Raw genomic sequence first — 14,789 nt, 5'->3', positions numbered from 1 at the left:
ACACTATTACACAGACTAAACAGTCGTTTAGCTCACTGTTTAGGTGAACACTAAAAATTCAGTTGAGTTTTTTTACATAAATATCTATATCTTGAATTGCACATTCATAAATATGTATAATAATTTGTTGTATGTATAAATATGTATATATATTCTTTTACATACACAAATATGTATATTTGGCATAATATTTTATTTTTTACAAGCTTAAATATGTATGTTTTGATCTAAAATACAGAACTGTTTAGACCGTTTAAATCTGTGTAAACTCCATTTAAACGGTCTAAACGCTAAACAAAGGTTGACCGACTGTTTACCGTTTAGGATAACACTGGTTATATATTTACTTTTATATAACATGTGCCATATTTACTTTACTCTTGTAGCATGTTTATTGGTTCAGATAACTTATTTGCAATTTTCGGTCAACACTGGAATATTTTATAGATTTAATTGCATTTTTCATGATTTAGTGAAGAAATAAATTAATAATAGACAAATAGCCTAAAAAATCAAGATATTTGGCGGAGGGGAAACATATGTCCACGTAGCATCCTCAAAAAAAGTTTGGACAATAAACTCCACATGTTGCCGGATGTTGCCGGTGTTTCTTTTAACTCCGTGTGTGGGTTTAACCTGAAGTCACTTTCGCCTTCGAGGTTTCAACATGGTCGATAGTTCACTTTCTCATTTCCACGTGGGGGCTTGAGGTTACCTTGCTATATCATGATTATGGGCCTAGGTAACTTATTCACAATTTTCGACCAACACTGAAATATTTTATAAATTTAATTGCATTTTTTATGATTTAGTGAAGAAATAAATTAATAATAGACAAATAGCCTCAGAAAATCAAGAGATTTGCCCGAGAGGAAACATATGTTCACATAGCATCCTCAAAAAAGTTTGGACAAGAAACTGCACATGTTGCCGTATGTTGCTGGTGTTTATTTTAACTCCTTGTGTGGGTTACACGTGAAGTCACATTCGCTTTCGAAGTTTCGACATGATCGATAGTTTACTTTGTCATTTCCACGTGGGGGCTTTAGGTCACCTTGCTATATCATGTTTATGGGCCCAGGTAACTTATTCGCAATTTTTTACCAGCACTGCAATATTTTATGAATTTATTTGCAATTTTGATGATTTAGTGCAGAAAATAAATTAATAATACACAGATAGCCTTAGAAATTCAATATATTTGGTGGAGGGGTAACATATGTCCACGTATCTTCCTCAAAAAAGTTTGGACTAGAAACTTCACATGTTGTCGAGTGTTGCCGGTGTTTCTTTTAGCTCGTTGTGTTGGTTACACGTGAATTCAGTTTCACCATCCACATTTTAACATGATCGATAGTTCACTTGATCATTTCCATGCAGAGACTTGAGGTCACCTTGCTATATCACGTTTATGAGCCCAGGTAAGTTATTCGTAATTTTGGACCAACACAATATCTTATGAATTTAATTGCATTTTTGATGATTTAGTGCAGAAATAAATTAATGATGCATAGATAGCCTCAGAAATTCAAGATAATTGGCGGAGGGGTAACATATGTCCACGTAGAATCCTCAAAAAAGTTTGGACAAGAAACTCCACGTGTTGCCGGTGTTGCTGGTGTTTCTTTCAACTCGTTGTGTGCGTTACACGTGAAGTCATCCTAACCGTCCAAGTTTCAAAATGACCAATAGTTTACTTTATAATTTTCATATGGGAGCTTGAGGTTAGCTTTGTATAGAATGTTTATTGATCTATATATCTTATTTGTAATTTTTGGTCAACACTACAATATTTTATGAATTTAATTGCATTTTTGATGATTTACTGTAGAAATAAATTAACAATACACAAATAGCCTCAGAAATTCAATATATTTTTCTAAGGGTCATCATATTTCCATGTAGAATCCTCAAAAATGTTTAGACAAGAAACTCCACATGTTGTTGGTGTTGCCGGTGTCTCTTTCAACTCGTAGTGTGGGTTACAAGTGAAGTCATCCTTGCCGTCCATGTTTCAACATGACCAATAGTTTACTTTATAATTTTCATACGAGTGCTTGAGTTTACGTTTGCATAGCATGTTTATGGGTTCGGGTAACTTATTCACAATTTTTAGTCAACACTAGAATAGTTTATGAATTTAATTGTATTTTGATGATTTACTGCAAAAAGAAATTAATAATACACAAATAGCCTCAAGAATTCGATATATTTTGTGGAGGGGCAAAAAATGTCCGTGTGGCACCCTTAAAAAGTTTGGGCAAAAAATTCCACATGCTGTCGGTGTTTCTTTCAACTCGTTGTGTGTGTTACACGTGAAGTCACTTTCACCATCCCAGTTTCAACATGATCGATAGTTCACTTTATCATTTCCATGTGTAAAATTAGACATATACTAATGAACATGCTATGAAAAAAGTAACCTCAAAATCTCATGATTTTTTAAGGGTATTTGTGAATTATTAATTTTTCGCTAGCAAATTACCCAACCAACAATTAAATAATACATGAATGCCTAAAAATTCCAATTATGGATATGGTTATATTTTTTTGAAAGTTCAAATTGTGTTTGTTGAATTAAAAAATAAAAACTTGTTAAAACTTATTTCACTTTGGAAACACAATTGAAAAATGTTTAAAACCTATAGCAAGCAGCCCAACTTATCCCACCTGCACTCTTTTCCACCTGGCCCATAGCCAAACCCACCAGCACATGTGGCGCTGGGCTGTGACTGCTGGGCCACACAGCCAGGCCTTGGCCCATGCGCGGATGAGAGGGGACATTCAGCCCAAGAGGGAGGAGGCCAGTTGGGCTGGCTGCATTGGCCACATTCAGCCCAAGAGAGAAAAGAGACGAGATGGAGGGTGGGTTGGGCTCTAAAACTATAGGGATTGCAGCCCAAAATAATTTTTAATATTTTTAGAATTTTAAAAAACATAAGTTTAATACAAATTTGTTTGTTACGGGTATTACTGGGTATTTCTACTTGATCAAGTGTTTGCATTTAACTCTAAATTCTCAAGAGATGCGCCGACGCGCCGCCAAGCGCCCAGCCCGCCCTGTCACGGTGCGCCGGTGCCGCCCGCGCGGCCGCATCCGGCGCACCGCCCGACGCCCTGCCGGCTGCTGCAGTGCCACCCGTGCTCGCCGCCCGCCGACCCGCCGTCTGGCTCGGGGCTTCGATGATTCCTGGATCCGCCACTGGATGTATGATAAATTAGAATGGAGGGATGAGGATGAAAGGGAAGCAAGAGGAAGCCTGTACAGGAAGATCAGCAGGGATATGAGATAATTTAGGATTGCTACGAGGACAACTCGTTTGAGTTAGGCATTTGATCAAGTGCTCCGTCAAGTGCTCTTGACCCGTGAATTGTTGTTAGATGTAACAAATCTGAAGATGGAATCAGGGTCTTGTAACAGTCAAAAGCAGCTTTTATAGTCGGTGAGTTTGGCCTGGAGACAATCTCCTATGATCATAAGCTATGCTACTTATATTTTAGAATTGCGATTACTTATACTAACCTTTTTTCCATGTAGTTTGACTAACAGCATATAGATACATGCCTAAACATTGGAAGTATATGAAATATGTTATTGATATCAGTGGTTCAATTACGACCGTTGGTCCTGCATTGCGAGAATGAATAACTTCAATTTGTACATAAGTTTGAAACAAAGTTTTAGTGATTTATGGAAGCGCAAATTTTAGCTACTTTCAATAAAAGTTATGGTGAGGCTAAAAATTATCTTCAAACCACAGAAAACATGCACCTTTCCTTTTCAAGGAAACACACGAATATCATTACAAATCATACACTGCATATAAATAAATATTTTGACATGGTATAAATGGTAGCTGGAAGTTTAGATTTTTCACTCGATGAGACTAACAGAAGGGAGCAACTGCATCCCCCATCAGCAGCTTACAATAGAGCGACATTCAAGCTGGAGCAAATCATAAATTAACCATCAACTATTGTATACTATATGAATAATTGACTTGGGCATAGGAATTTCTTTTGGGGGCAATTTGCATGTGAGGAGATCTGAGGGATCTAGGATAGGCTGAAGAACAAAGTGATTAAATGAATTTTTAGCAAAGTTGTAATAGCATGGCAACCAGCCAACCAGACACATGTTACAATTCGGTACATAATTAGTCAGACCAAAGTTGTAATAGCACGGCCCGTGGGGAGAGAGCGAGACGAGGCGCGGTCACCACTCGTGATGAGCCCCTCTTTCTCCTGGTCCTGGTCCTGGACCTCGCCGGCGTCGACCCCTGCTTCCGGGGAAGCAGGAGGCCGCCGAGGAGCCGGCCACCGCGAGGAGGTAGGAGGCGGAGAGCGGCAAGGGGATGCGCGTCAGATCCAGGTCGGCAAAGTGCGGGAGAGCGGCGGAACCTGCCATGGATAGGGTGACCCAAGTTGGATTCTTCTAGGGGAAGATATTGATCTCACCTTGGATTCGATGGCGAGCCTCTGCTCCAGAGACTCGTGGTATTGACAGGTGGGTCATGGGCCCACTTAGCAGTGTATTCTTTGCAAATTTGTGGGTCATGTATGCTGCAAATTTGTGCAATTCTTTGCAGGCGAGGAAAGGAGAATATGTTTCTCCCCCCAGTGAGAGCCGCCCAGCTCAGCTGTGACCTGTCCTCTCTCTTGGGGAAAAAAAAAGAAGACGATTTATTTTTGGAAAAAGAAAGAAAAGGGAGGCTGCAAAGTGGAAAGTGGGCCAATTGTTCCATGACACGTCGGCTGGAGTTGGAGTTGTAGCGTTTGTATCAACTCCCTAAAAGATTCATAAATGCATTGTTATTACAACTGTGGGGAACCATATTAATTTCCGAAAGAGTTGTTGCCTCGATTTAGCACCAGACAATGCAGATTTTAAAAGGGAAAAATCTCTCCACATCCAGCACCCTACATTGAAGCGCATATAGTCATGTTTTAAGGGGTGGCAACGAGCACCCCAAACAATAACATCACAAGTTCTACCCTAAACCACCGCAATAACATCACAAGTTCTACCGTTTTTCATTTCACAAGTCCTACCCTAAACCACAGCAATAACATCACAAGTTCTACTGTTTTTCATTTCATGATGTTGACACAGTCCTACTGTTACTACAACTCAAACCGAATGGAAAATCCACTCCTCAGCTGGGCATACTCGGAGATCTTGATGGCTTCCACCTTTCACCAAAGTACAATTTTTGTAGAGTCAGGCCATCTCCAGCAGACCTCGCATCCCACCTCCTATTGCAAACTCCACTCTATCTACAGTCCACAGTGCAAAATAGTGTTTTGCACGACAGCCTCAGAATTACACGTGTTAATTACAGGAAATCTGTGGCAAATAAAACATCATTCTCCACAATCTGTTCCATACTGAAGAAATGTTTGGTTGCTAGTCGCTGAGGAATTCACTCTCGATGAAGTCTGTCAGCTGAGGATCATTGCACCTAGTCGCCACCTGTTAATTATGCGCAAAAGTTCACTACAAACTGTACGTGGCATAAGTGCTACACTTGTATTGACTCTAACAAGTTAAGTGCACATAAATGCACATATTGGTATCTCCCATCATTTGTCGCTGGTTGAGCATCAGTTAAGAGCGCTGATTTTGTCACCATAAAATTTTATAAACCAAATTTAGAAACAAGTTCATGCTGCGGCGTTGATGGATAATATGATTTAATTACAAGTAAAAAATAAAAGTTACCCCTCTTCTTGCTACGGGCGACTGGGCGACGAGGTAAAAGTTGTAGAGGTGGCTTCGAGGGAGCCTGGGCTGCTTGAAAAAAGAGAGGTAAGAATAGAGTTTGATGGCAATTGCTTGCTGTGTAAATATAGAAATAATTCTCAAACTGCTTAAATTATGGAAATTGAAAGTTTGGAAACTAATTCAAGTGCACATAAATGCACATATCAATATTCTCTAATAAGCCAACTCTACGATGGCACATATATAATTAACCCATAAAGAAAGCATATTAGATGAAAGCAAGTACCTGTTTTCTGCCCATATGGCGTTGCAATCTTTACTTTCTTGTTACTTGCATGTGTGTTAAAGGCGTTTTCAGCCACTCTCATGCCACTCTCAGGCTACAATGAACAAACAAACACAAGTCACATGTGAAGCTGTAGTTTGGCAATAGGCCCAACTATGGGACACATTGTCAATATTCTCTTTCTTATGCACATGCATGTGCACACAGAACCCAAGAAACTCTTGACAAACAAACAAAGGTGCTACATGAGGCTAGGGTACACAAGATGTGTTGGGGTGGATTGGGCTTACCCTAAATACGGGTTAGGGTGGGTTGGAATGTATTCATGTTTTTAGGTTCGTATGGATTTAACCCACGGGTTTAGTTCTACAGGTCTAGCTTTTGATGTGAGGCCCACATGTAGGTCTAGCCATAATACTTTGCACAAAGTGGCGGACAAAAAATGGGTTATGACCCTGAGTTTTTAGTTTTTAGTTCCAGGGTGCAGCTCTTTGACGCGGCCCCACATATAAGTCTAGTCACAATACTTTGCACAATGTAGCGGCCACTTACACACCAGCAATGTTCCTGCCTACCTGCCCTCCTCCCAAAATTTCACATGACAAGAAAAAGAGAATATGTGATTGTGTGCTACATGTGATGTGATTGTGTGATGGTGGCTGGGGGTGCGACATCATCAAACCACGCTCTACATACCACTTTGGACCTGATCATAATTCATAACAAAACATACCATTTCAGACCTAATCATAACAAGACAACAATGCAACTTAATGTATCTATGCGATTCCACATTCCCAATTTCATATATCTATAAGAGGATGAGCGAATATAAATAGTTTGGTCATCAATAAACTTACATGGATGTCATCAGATGAGCCATCATCACTCTCAACCTACAAGAACATGTACGTTTGAGCCATAGCTGAGCCAGCAGCTAGATTGAAGGGCCACAAGCGAAAATGGTCTAAAGAATAAATATGCAATTAATAATAGGGGAAAGTACATACTAATGATAGTACTGTTGCCCGCTGGAGGCCTGGTGCTTTCATATTCATCTGAAATGAGGATAAAACTTTGATACTTCAGCAATCAGTGAGTTAAGCAAAACAGCGTAACAGGCCTAAACCAAGCACCAAGGAACAAAGGCAGGCTGTGAGTCATTGTTTTGCAAATCAATGCAGCAAGAGTGGAGCATCTGGTGAGGTGACATGCCAAAGCAACAGCTAGGACCTCCGGAGGCCCACAATATATTCATGAACCACAATACACTACTAGGAGAAGTCAGGACCAAAACCCAGGCTAGAAGTCAGGACCAAAACCCAGGCTAGCTCACCCTGCCCCACAGGAGGTAGATGGAGAAAAGGCCGCAACCTAAATCAACCAACTGGATGGAGCCTTAGCCTTAATTCAGAAAGCACCCGAGCAGCATGCATTAACACATGGAAAGCGGGCATGGTACCAGCACAAGAAGCGAAGAATGGGCCCCAAGAGGGTGAGATACCGAGATCAAACAACATGAATAGTAATTTCAGTGCCTAATGGTCACACGGGTCACAGTAGTATGACCCAAATGGGTCGACCCATTTGACACTTTTTTTATAAAAAAATGGATCATGTGGGTCGGTTCCAATGGATTGTGGACCGACCCATACCCACCCCTAGAACACAGTGAATTGTTTATACAAGATCTTTTAGAGGATGTGGATTATGCATGGTGAAACAAGATCTTTTATTGGATGTGGATTATGTATGGTGAAAACTACCATGACATTCCAAAAAAACCCAAAACAGTGTTGTTGGAAAAAAATCTGGCTGAGTTTAAGATAATCAATACCTTATTCTATGCTAACAAGGAACACAGCTATAATGTAATCTTACATGCTTATTACAGAGTTCAGCGCTTAAACGTATGTGAACATAGCATGCCCATAACAATATTCTCTAGTAAGCCAACACTAACATGGCACATATATAATTAACCCATAGAGAAAGCGTGTTAGATAAACTCAGCATGTGAGCAAGTACTTGTTTTCTGCCCATATGGCATTGCAATCTTTCCTTTCTTATCACAAGGTGTCTTAAAGGCCTGCTCAGCCACACTTTTGACACTCAGGCTACAGTGAACAAGCAAGCAAACAAAACACAACAGTGAGCCATGAAGCTACATATCAGTGGTTTAATCACAAATAAACTTACATGGTTGTCATCATATGAAGCATCATATGAGTCATCATCACTCGCAACCTCAAAATGAACCTTTCGCTTACTTTTCCCTTAAAAACAGAATGTACATGAGGCCAATAGTTTGGGGGTCATCAAGATTCAAGGGCCAGTAGCACAAATGGCCTAAAGAGTAAACATGCAACCAATAATTGGGGGACTTACATACCATGGATACTATTGTTGCCGGCCATAGGTCTCTCGGTTTCCTCTTCATCTGAAATGAGGATAAATTTCATTACTCACAGATGACCCCCACTTCCTCAAGTTGGGGAACAATGATGCAGTGCGCAAACAACACAGATACCTCCAAACTGCCCGGCATATTTAACACTTAAAAACAACACGCTAAAAAATGAAACATGCTGCTTCTCCAAATTTTGCAACCTACCTAGGAGAAATAAGTGCCACATATCACTGCAGCATAATGCAAGTATCTGATGACTATTGAACTGGCCAAGCAGCAAGCAGAGAAGGCATCTGGATTCATGGTCAATGCAGAAAGAGTGGAGCACCGGACATACACCCATACAATACTAGTGGAAAATAACAACCAACCACAAACCAAGAACCAACTGAAAATGGCCGGCCAAGCAGCCATGCAATTGCCTAGCACTAGAAAGCAGGCGCTATACCAGCACAACCATCTAGCACCATTCAAACAACCATGTGGATGCAAGACGAGGGGAGCAGATGTGGGAGGCATGTATTACCCAAGGTTTTAAAAAACGCTAGACGCTAGGTGAACGCTAGCCTATGGTTTAGAATTTTTTGTGATTAAACGTAGATTAAACGTCTTTTGTGATTAAACGACACTGTGATAGAACGCAACGCTAGGCCAAAGTTTAGAGTTTAATCAAGATTAAACGTAGTTTTAAAATGTTTTTAAAACAGGGGTATTACCACATAACTTTTTTGGGGCACTCGAGCCTGGGGCGATGTTTTGCAATTCACACTTGAATGGGCAATCGCCCACCTGGCGCAACCCCAACCAGGAGAATGGAAAGTATTGTTTGCAGGCAATGCATTTGACCTTTATAGCTCGGAGGAGGTACTCAAGCTCAGTACAGTGCCTGTAGCCGTAGGTGCTGATATCACCACGGTAGCAGGCACTACAAATGAGATTGTTACTCCAAAGCTGCAACAAGGGTAGGTTAGCATGAACAGATAAACCAAAATCAAAACAAGCTGCACCCAAATTAATTCAGTCAGAGCTCAGCTCACCAAGAAAATGGGAGGCCGGATAGGAGCCTCGCATTCAGAACACTGAAGGAGACTTGTCTTCAGCATGCACTTCCACCGGGCAGGAGGAGTGGAATATTTGGCAGACGGGCAGTCACGCCGGTGTTCCAGAAACTCGAAGTAAGGAATGTATTTTTTGCAGTCGCATTTGAAGTTCATCTGAGCAAAGATGCGGCTCAGCACATTGGTATCAGCAGGCAGACAATGGTGGAGGCGGATACATTGACGACAATACATTTGACCGCGGATGCACTGGCACTGCCAGGAAGCACGAGAAAGGGGAAAATAGTAAGAGAAAAAGTTGAGCTAGGGAAAAAAACAAAACAAAACATCTCACCCACCGTGAACGCTCTACAATTGTAAGTGTCACGCCGGAGGGGTCGGCGGCAATATGCACAGTTCAGTAGCCCCTTTTTTATCTTGAGCCTAAACACACTCATCTCCTGCGATTGAATCTATCAAATTAAGCGGGGATCGGATGAAGACAACGGCCGCGGGGACTGAGCACGTGGAGTGGAGTGGTTAGGAGAACTAGAGCAAACGACGGCGGAGGTGGGGGCGCACTCACCATAGATGAAGACTTCCCCTTGGGTTGGATCCGTGGCTCCGGCGGCGCCGATTCGGATTCTTCCTCCTCGCTTTCTTGGCGCACCGGCGCCTGGATTTGGGGTTTATTGATCGAGGGTTCGCCGCCGGAGGAGCTGTCCTCCTCATAGGGGCAGGAGGAGGAGGCCATGGGGCCGGCGGCGGCTTGGGGAAGGCGAAGACGAGGGCGCGGCGGCGGTGGGTTTCGGGGGCTTTTGCGGGCTTTCGAGGAAAAGAGAGAGACCTGTGGCCTGTGGCTAACAAAAGCTGTTCCCTACACAACTCCCTCTTCCTAAATAAACTCTATAAATTTAACTATTCTCCATTTGCTCCCCAACTTTTTTCCTACAATTTTTTCCTATCCCCTCAGTCTCACGTATCCTATTTTACCACAATTTCTACCTTTATTCATTCATTCTCTATACACTATAACTCATTCATTAACCATTTATTTATCATTTTTTATTTTTGTAAAAAATATATTAACCATTTTATTTATTGTTTTTTATTTTTAAAAAATCATACTATATTTATAAATTTTTATTATGGAAAAAACGGCGTGATTGGCGTGATTAGACATTCCATTCCATATACATCGCCTAGGAGTAAATATACATCGGTAACGGGTCATGGGTACGGTAAATAACCATTAGCTCAGGTCGTAGTACCACAGGTTTAGTACCATTGCCATCTCGTAGCGAGTGGATAACCTTAGGCCCTGTTTGTTTCCGCTTATAAGCGGATTCTGGGTGGGAATAAGCGAGAATCCCACCCAAACGCTTCAATTATTTCTTGTTTCTCTGGGCCGCCGCTTCCCCAGTAATCTCTGATACAACGTGAATCGCGATTCTCCCCACCACGACCCAGAACTCGCGCACGGGAGAAGCGAGTCGATTTTCCGCTGACTGCCCCTGCCCCCCGTCTGCCGACTCTCCTCTCCCGTTCCACCCCTCCGCCCCAATATCGCCGCCGCCCCTCTACCAGTGCCGCACCTCTGCCACCGCCGGCACCCCTCCTGCGCCGCCTCTCCACCGTTGTCGGGGGAGACGGTGCGGCTCCTGCGCGGCCCGGATCCGCACGGTGCTCCTGATCCGCGCCCGACGCCTCCCTGATCCGCGGCGCCCTCCCCTGTTGCTGCGCGGGACCTTGAGCTGGCGGAGGCAGCCGGCCGGTGCCAGAGCTCCACGGCGAGGTGGAGGCGTGACTCCAATCATTCTCGCCGCCCCTCTCCTAACTCGTGCTCCGGTGCCCGTGCCGCCGCGCCACCGTTCTCCCTCCCCTGTTGCACGGGACCCTGACCACGGCAGGACGGGCGCGGGACCTCAAGCCGGGCGGGACCTCAGCGTCGGACAGAGGTGGCCGGCCAACGCCGGAGCTCCATGGCAGGGCGAAGGTGGTGGGAGCGAGCGGGACCTGGCTCCAAGCCGGGCAGAGGCGGCCGGCCGGCACCTAAGCTCCACCCCGGACGGATGCAGATGCGACGGCAGGGGCAGGTGTGCTATGATGCGAGCGGAGGAGCGATGCGTGAACAACAGATAAGGATGAGAGAGGAGGAAAGAGTAGGAATAAAGTAAAGATTTGACTTTAATTTAATATATATTCAAGTGTAGGGACATTACGTTGATCTACAAAACATTAAGTGTTTGCCTATCTTTTGATAAAGATTTAACTTTAATATATATTTGATATTATTGTAATATAATTATCTAGCTAAGATACATAACAAATATAAGAATTATTGACTTCTACTCTTATAAAGTGAAAAATGATATGTCATTAGTCTCGGGGGCATTTCAGATATTTTACAGCTTATTCCAGAGAATCGACTCAAAATAATCAGGATTGCCAAACACCCCGCTTATCCAGACAGCCGATTCTCCAGACAGCTAGTTTATCTCAGAATACTGATTCTCAGAAAAGCGAGATCCAGAAAAGCGGAAACAAACAGGGCCTTAATCGGTAACGGGTCGTGGGTAACACGGGGTTTAGGGTGGTGGGTACCTATGGCTCCATAGGGGTAATACCCATAGGCTAACAGGTGGTGGGTACCACGGGTTTAGGTACCATTGCCATCTCTATGAGTGGATAGCCTTAAATGCTCCCTCCCATTCACTATCGAACAGACCGGTAAAGTGGTGAAGCTTTGAAACAATGAAAGTATGAAACCTACAAATTTGAAGGCATAGCGTTTGTTGCAAGTTGGATGTCACGGCCCAGTGGGCCGACTGGGCTGCGCAAGTTACTGTAGCACATGCTACTGTAGCACCACGGACCTCAGCTCCTTAGTCCCAAACTGAAAGTGGAGAGGGAGCCGAACCAATTTAAATAGCCGGTCCCTGTAAAGCTAGTAACTCCGGTTCGAACCTTTTGCGCGAAGCGAGGATGAAAGCGCAAGAGAGTTATTTAGCAGGTGTGGTCTACTCAATGTGTAGAGTAGATCTTAGCCGTTATCCTGGGCCGGGTCATTACAGGGGTATCAGAGCCATACTCTCGCGGTTTCACGCCACGTACGGGCAGAAGTGCGCATACATGAGCACGTTGGCGCGTGGAAACACAGATGCCAACAGCATGTGGACGGACACACATGGGCTGCTGGCAGTGAACCCACGGGCGTGGCACATGGGATCGTTAGCACTAGACGTATGGGACGTGGCCCAAGAGAGGGGATTCTGCTCTTTTGTCCCGTATGGGTAAGCTGGCTTGATGTCTCGACGAGGACGTTGAGTCCTCAACGGGGGGTAACTGTGATAGCCCATGGGCCAGTTGGGCCGGGCTGAATTAAAGTTACTGTAGCACAGCTACCGTAGCGCGAAAAATACTGTAGCTCCGGCACAGTATTCCTAGTTTAGTCCCATACGAAAAACCGAACGCGAGACAGACCGACTTAAATAGTCGGTCGCGAGAAGCTAAATAACCCGGATCGATCCTTTTGCGCGAAGCGAGGAAGAAAACAAAAGAGAGTTATTTAGCAGGTGTGGTCTACTCAATGTGTAGAGTAGATCTTAGCCGTTATCTCGGGCCTGGTCGTTACAGTGTAATGACCCGGCCCAGGATAACGGCTAAGATCTAATCTACACATTGAGTAGACCACACCTGCTAAATAACTCTCTTGCGCTTTCGTCCTCGCTTCGCGCAAAAGGTTCGAACCGGAGTTACTAGCTTCCTAGGGATCGGCTATTTAAATTGGTTCGGCTCCCTCTCCACTTTCAGTTTGGGACTAAGGAGCCTAGTCGGCCCACTGGGCCATGACAATCTCCCCCTGTTAGGGTTCGACGTCCTCGTCGAACCAACTCACACATACAGGACAAGGGAGCAGGATCCCCTCTCTTGGGCCACGTCCCATACGTCTAGTGCTAACGATCCCATGTGCCACGCCCGTGGGTTCACTGCTAGCAGCCCATGTTTGTCCGTCCACATGCTGTTGGCATATGTGTTTCCACGCGCCGACGTGCTCATGTACGCGCACTTCTGCCCGTACGTGGCGTGAAACCGCGAGAGTATGGCTCTGATACCCCTGTAATGACCCGGCCCAGGATAACGGCTAAGATCTACTCTATACGTTGAGTAGACCACACCTGCTAAATAACTCTCTTGCGCTTTCGTCCTCGCTTCGCGCAAAATGTTCGAACCGGAGTTATTAGCTTCCCAGGGACCAGCTATTTAAATTGGTTCGGCTCCCTCTCCACTTTCAGTTTGGGACTAAGGATCTGAGCTCCGCGCGCTACAGTAGCATGTGCTACAGTAACTTGCGCAGCCCAGTCGGCCCACTGGCCCGTGACATTGGATCTCACCCATACGTCCTAGCCCCACGAAATTGAAGTCTGCAACTGCAGGCAGGGGGAAGCAGCGATGCGCTGCTCCAGCCATCAAAAGATGAATGCCGCTCCAGCACACTCAACAGCTAGTGTATGCAGTTGTCCAACACAATTAACGCATGTGTTGTTGGTTGCAAGCATAAGACCGCGTTTAGTTTCTAAAAATTTTCACCTCGAAAAACGTGTCTTTCTCTTTGGACATATGTATGGAGCACTAAATGTAATTAAACAACAAAACTAATTACACAGTTTGGATGTACACGTCGAGACGAATCTTCTGAGTCTAATTAGTGCATGGTTAGCCATAAGTACTACAGTAACCCACATATGCTAATGATGCGGTCAAAGGCCTCAAAAGATTCGTCTCGCAATTTCCAAGTGAGTTCTGAAATTAGTTTTTTAGTTAGTATCCGAATAACCGTCCCAACATCTGGTCAAAGTGATGACGTGACATCCAAATTTTTTTGTTTTTGGAACTAAACGGGCTCTAAACAATTGCACCTTTCTCTCACCAAGGACCTCATGGCTCTGGAGTAGACGAGCATATGGACTAAGTCATTTCATGCTTTTAACACTCTCATGCTCCTTCCTATCCCACCACATCTACTGTCGGTACATTCGAACAGGGGTACCTCCTACTAGTGCACTTGGCCCATGGGGTGTGTGGTTATCCGTAACCACGTGCTAAGCCTCTAGGGCGGTGGAGCGTGGGCCCTAGGCCTGACGCCTTGGGGAACGGTCCCCGGACCTCCCCCGCGACCGAGCAGGTCCGGTGCTGCCACATGTCCTCACGGGCAAGGCGCCGCCGGACGGCCGGACCTCCTTCCTATCCCACCAAAAAATCGCATTGCGACTGCTGCATGTAAATCGCGAGACGAATCTAATGAACCTAATTAGGTTGTAATCAGGCGCT

The 14,789-nt window shown here is 44.3% G+C and overlaps 1 protein-coding gene and 1 long non-coding RNA gene across 2 annotated transcripts; both read right to left on the bottom strand.

Annotated features, from left to right (window-relative positions):
• Positions 1-5,221: 5,221 nt before the first annotated feature.
• On the bottom strand, positions 5,222-8,252 carry LOC120642998. Its single transcript, XM_039919544.1, has 6 exons — positions 8,211-8,252; positions 7,022-7,069; positions 6,872-6,907; positions 6,012-6,105; positions 5,723-5,791; positions 5,222-5,277 (listed from the first exon to the last, which is right to left on the bottom strand). The coding sequence occupies exons 2-6, from the start codon at positions 7,067-7,069 to the stop codon at positions 5,222-5,224; spliced, it is 303 nt and encodes a 100-aa protein (XP_039775478.1). The 5' UTR covers positions 8,211-8,252.
• Positions 8,253-8,255: 3 nt separating this feature from the next.
• Positions 8,256-9,330, bottom strand: LOC120639503. Its single transcript, XR_005661457.1, has 3 exons — positions 9,138-9,330; positions 8,404-8,451; positions 8,256-8,287 (listed from the first exon to the last, which is right to left on the bottom strand). It is a non-coding gene; the product is annotated as an uncharacterized LOC120639503 (long non-coding RNA).
• Between the last annotated feature and the right edge of the window lie 5,459 nt (positions 9,331-14,789).

The sequence above is a fragment of the Panicum virgatum genome, chromosome 7K (assembly GCF_016808335.1).
Source record: "Panicum virgatum strain AP13 chromosome 7K, P.virgatum_v5, whole genome shotgun sequence".
Classification (NCBI taxonomy): Eukaryota; Viridiplantae; Streptophyta; class Magnoliopsida; order Poales; family Poaceae; genus Panicum; species Panicum virgatum.
Note: the sequence above shows the minus strand (reverse complement) of the source record. Positions and strands in the feature narration are given on the sequence as shown.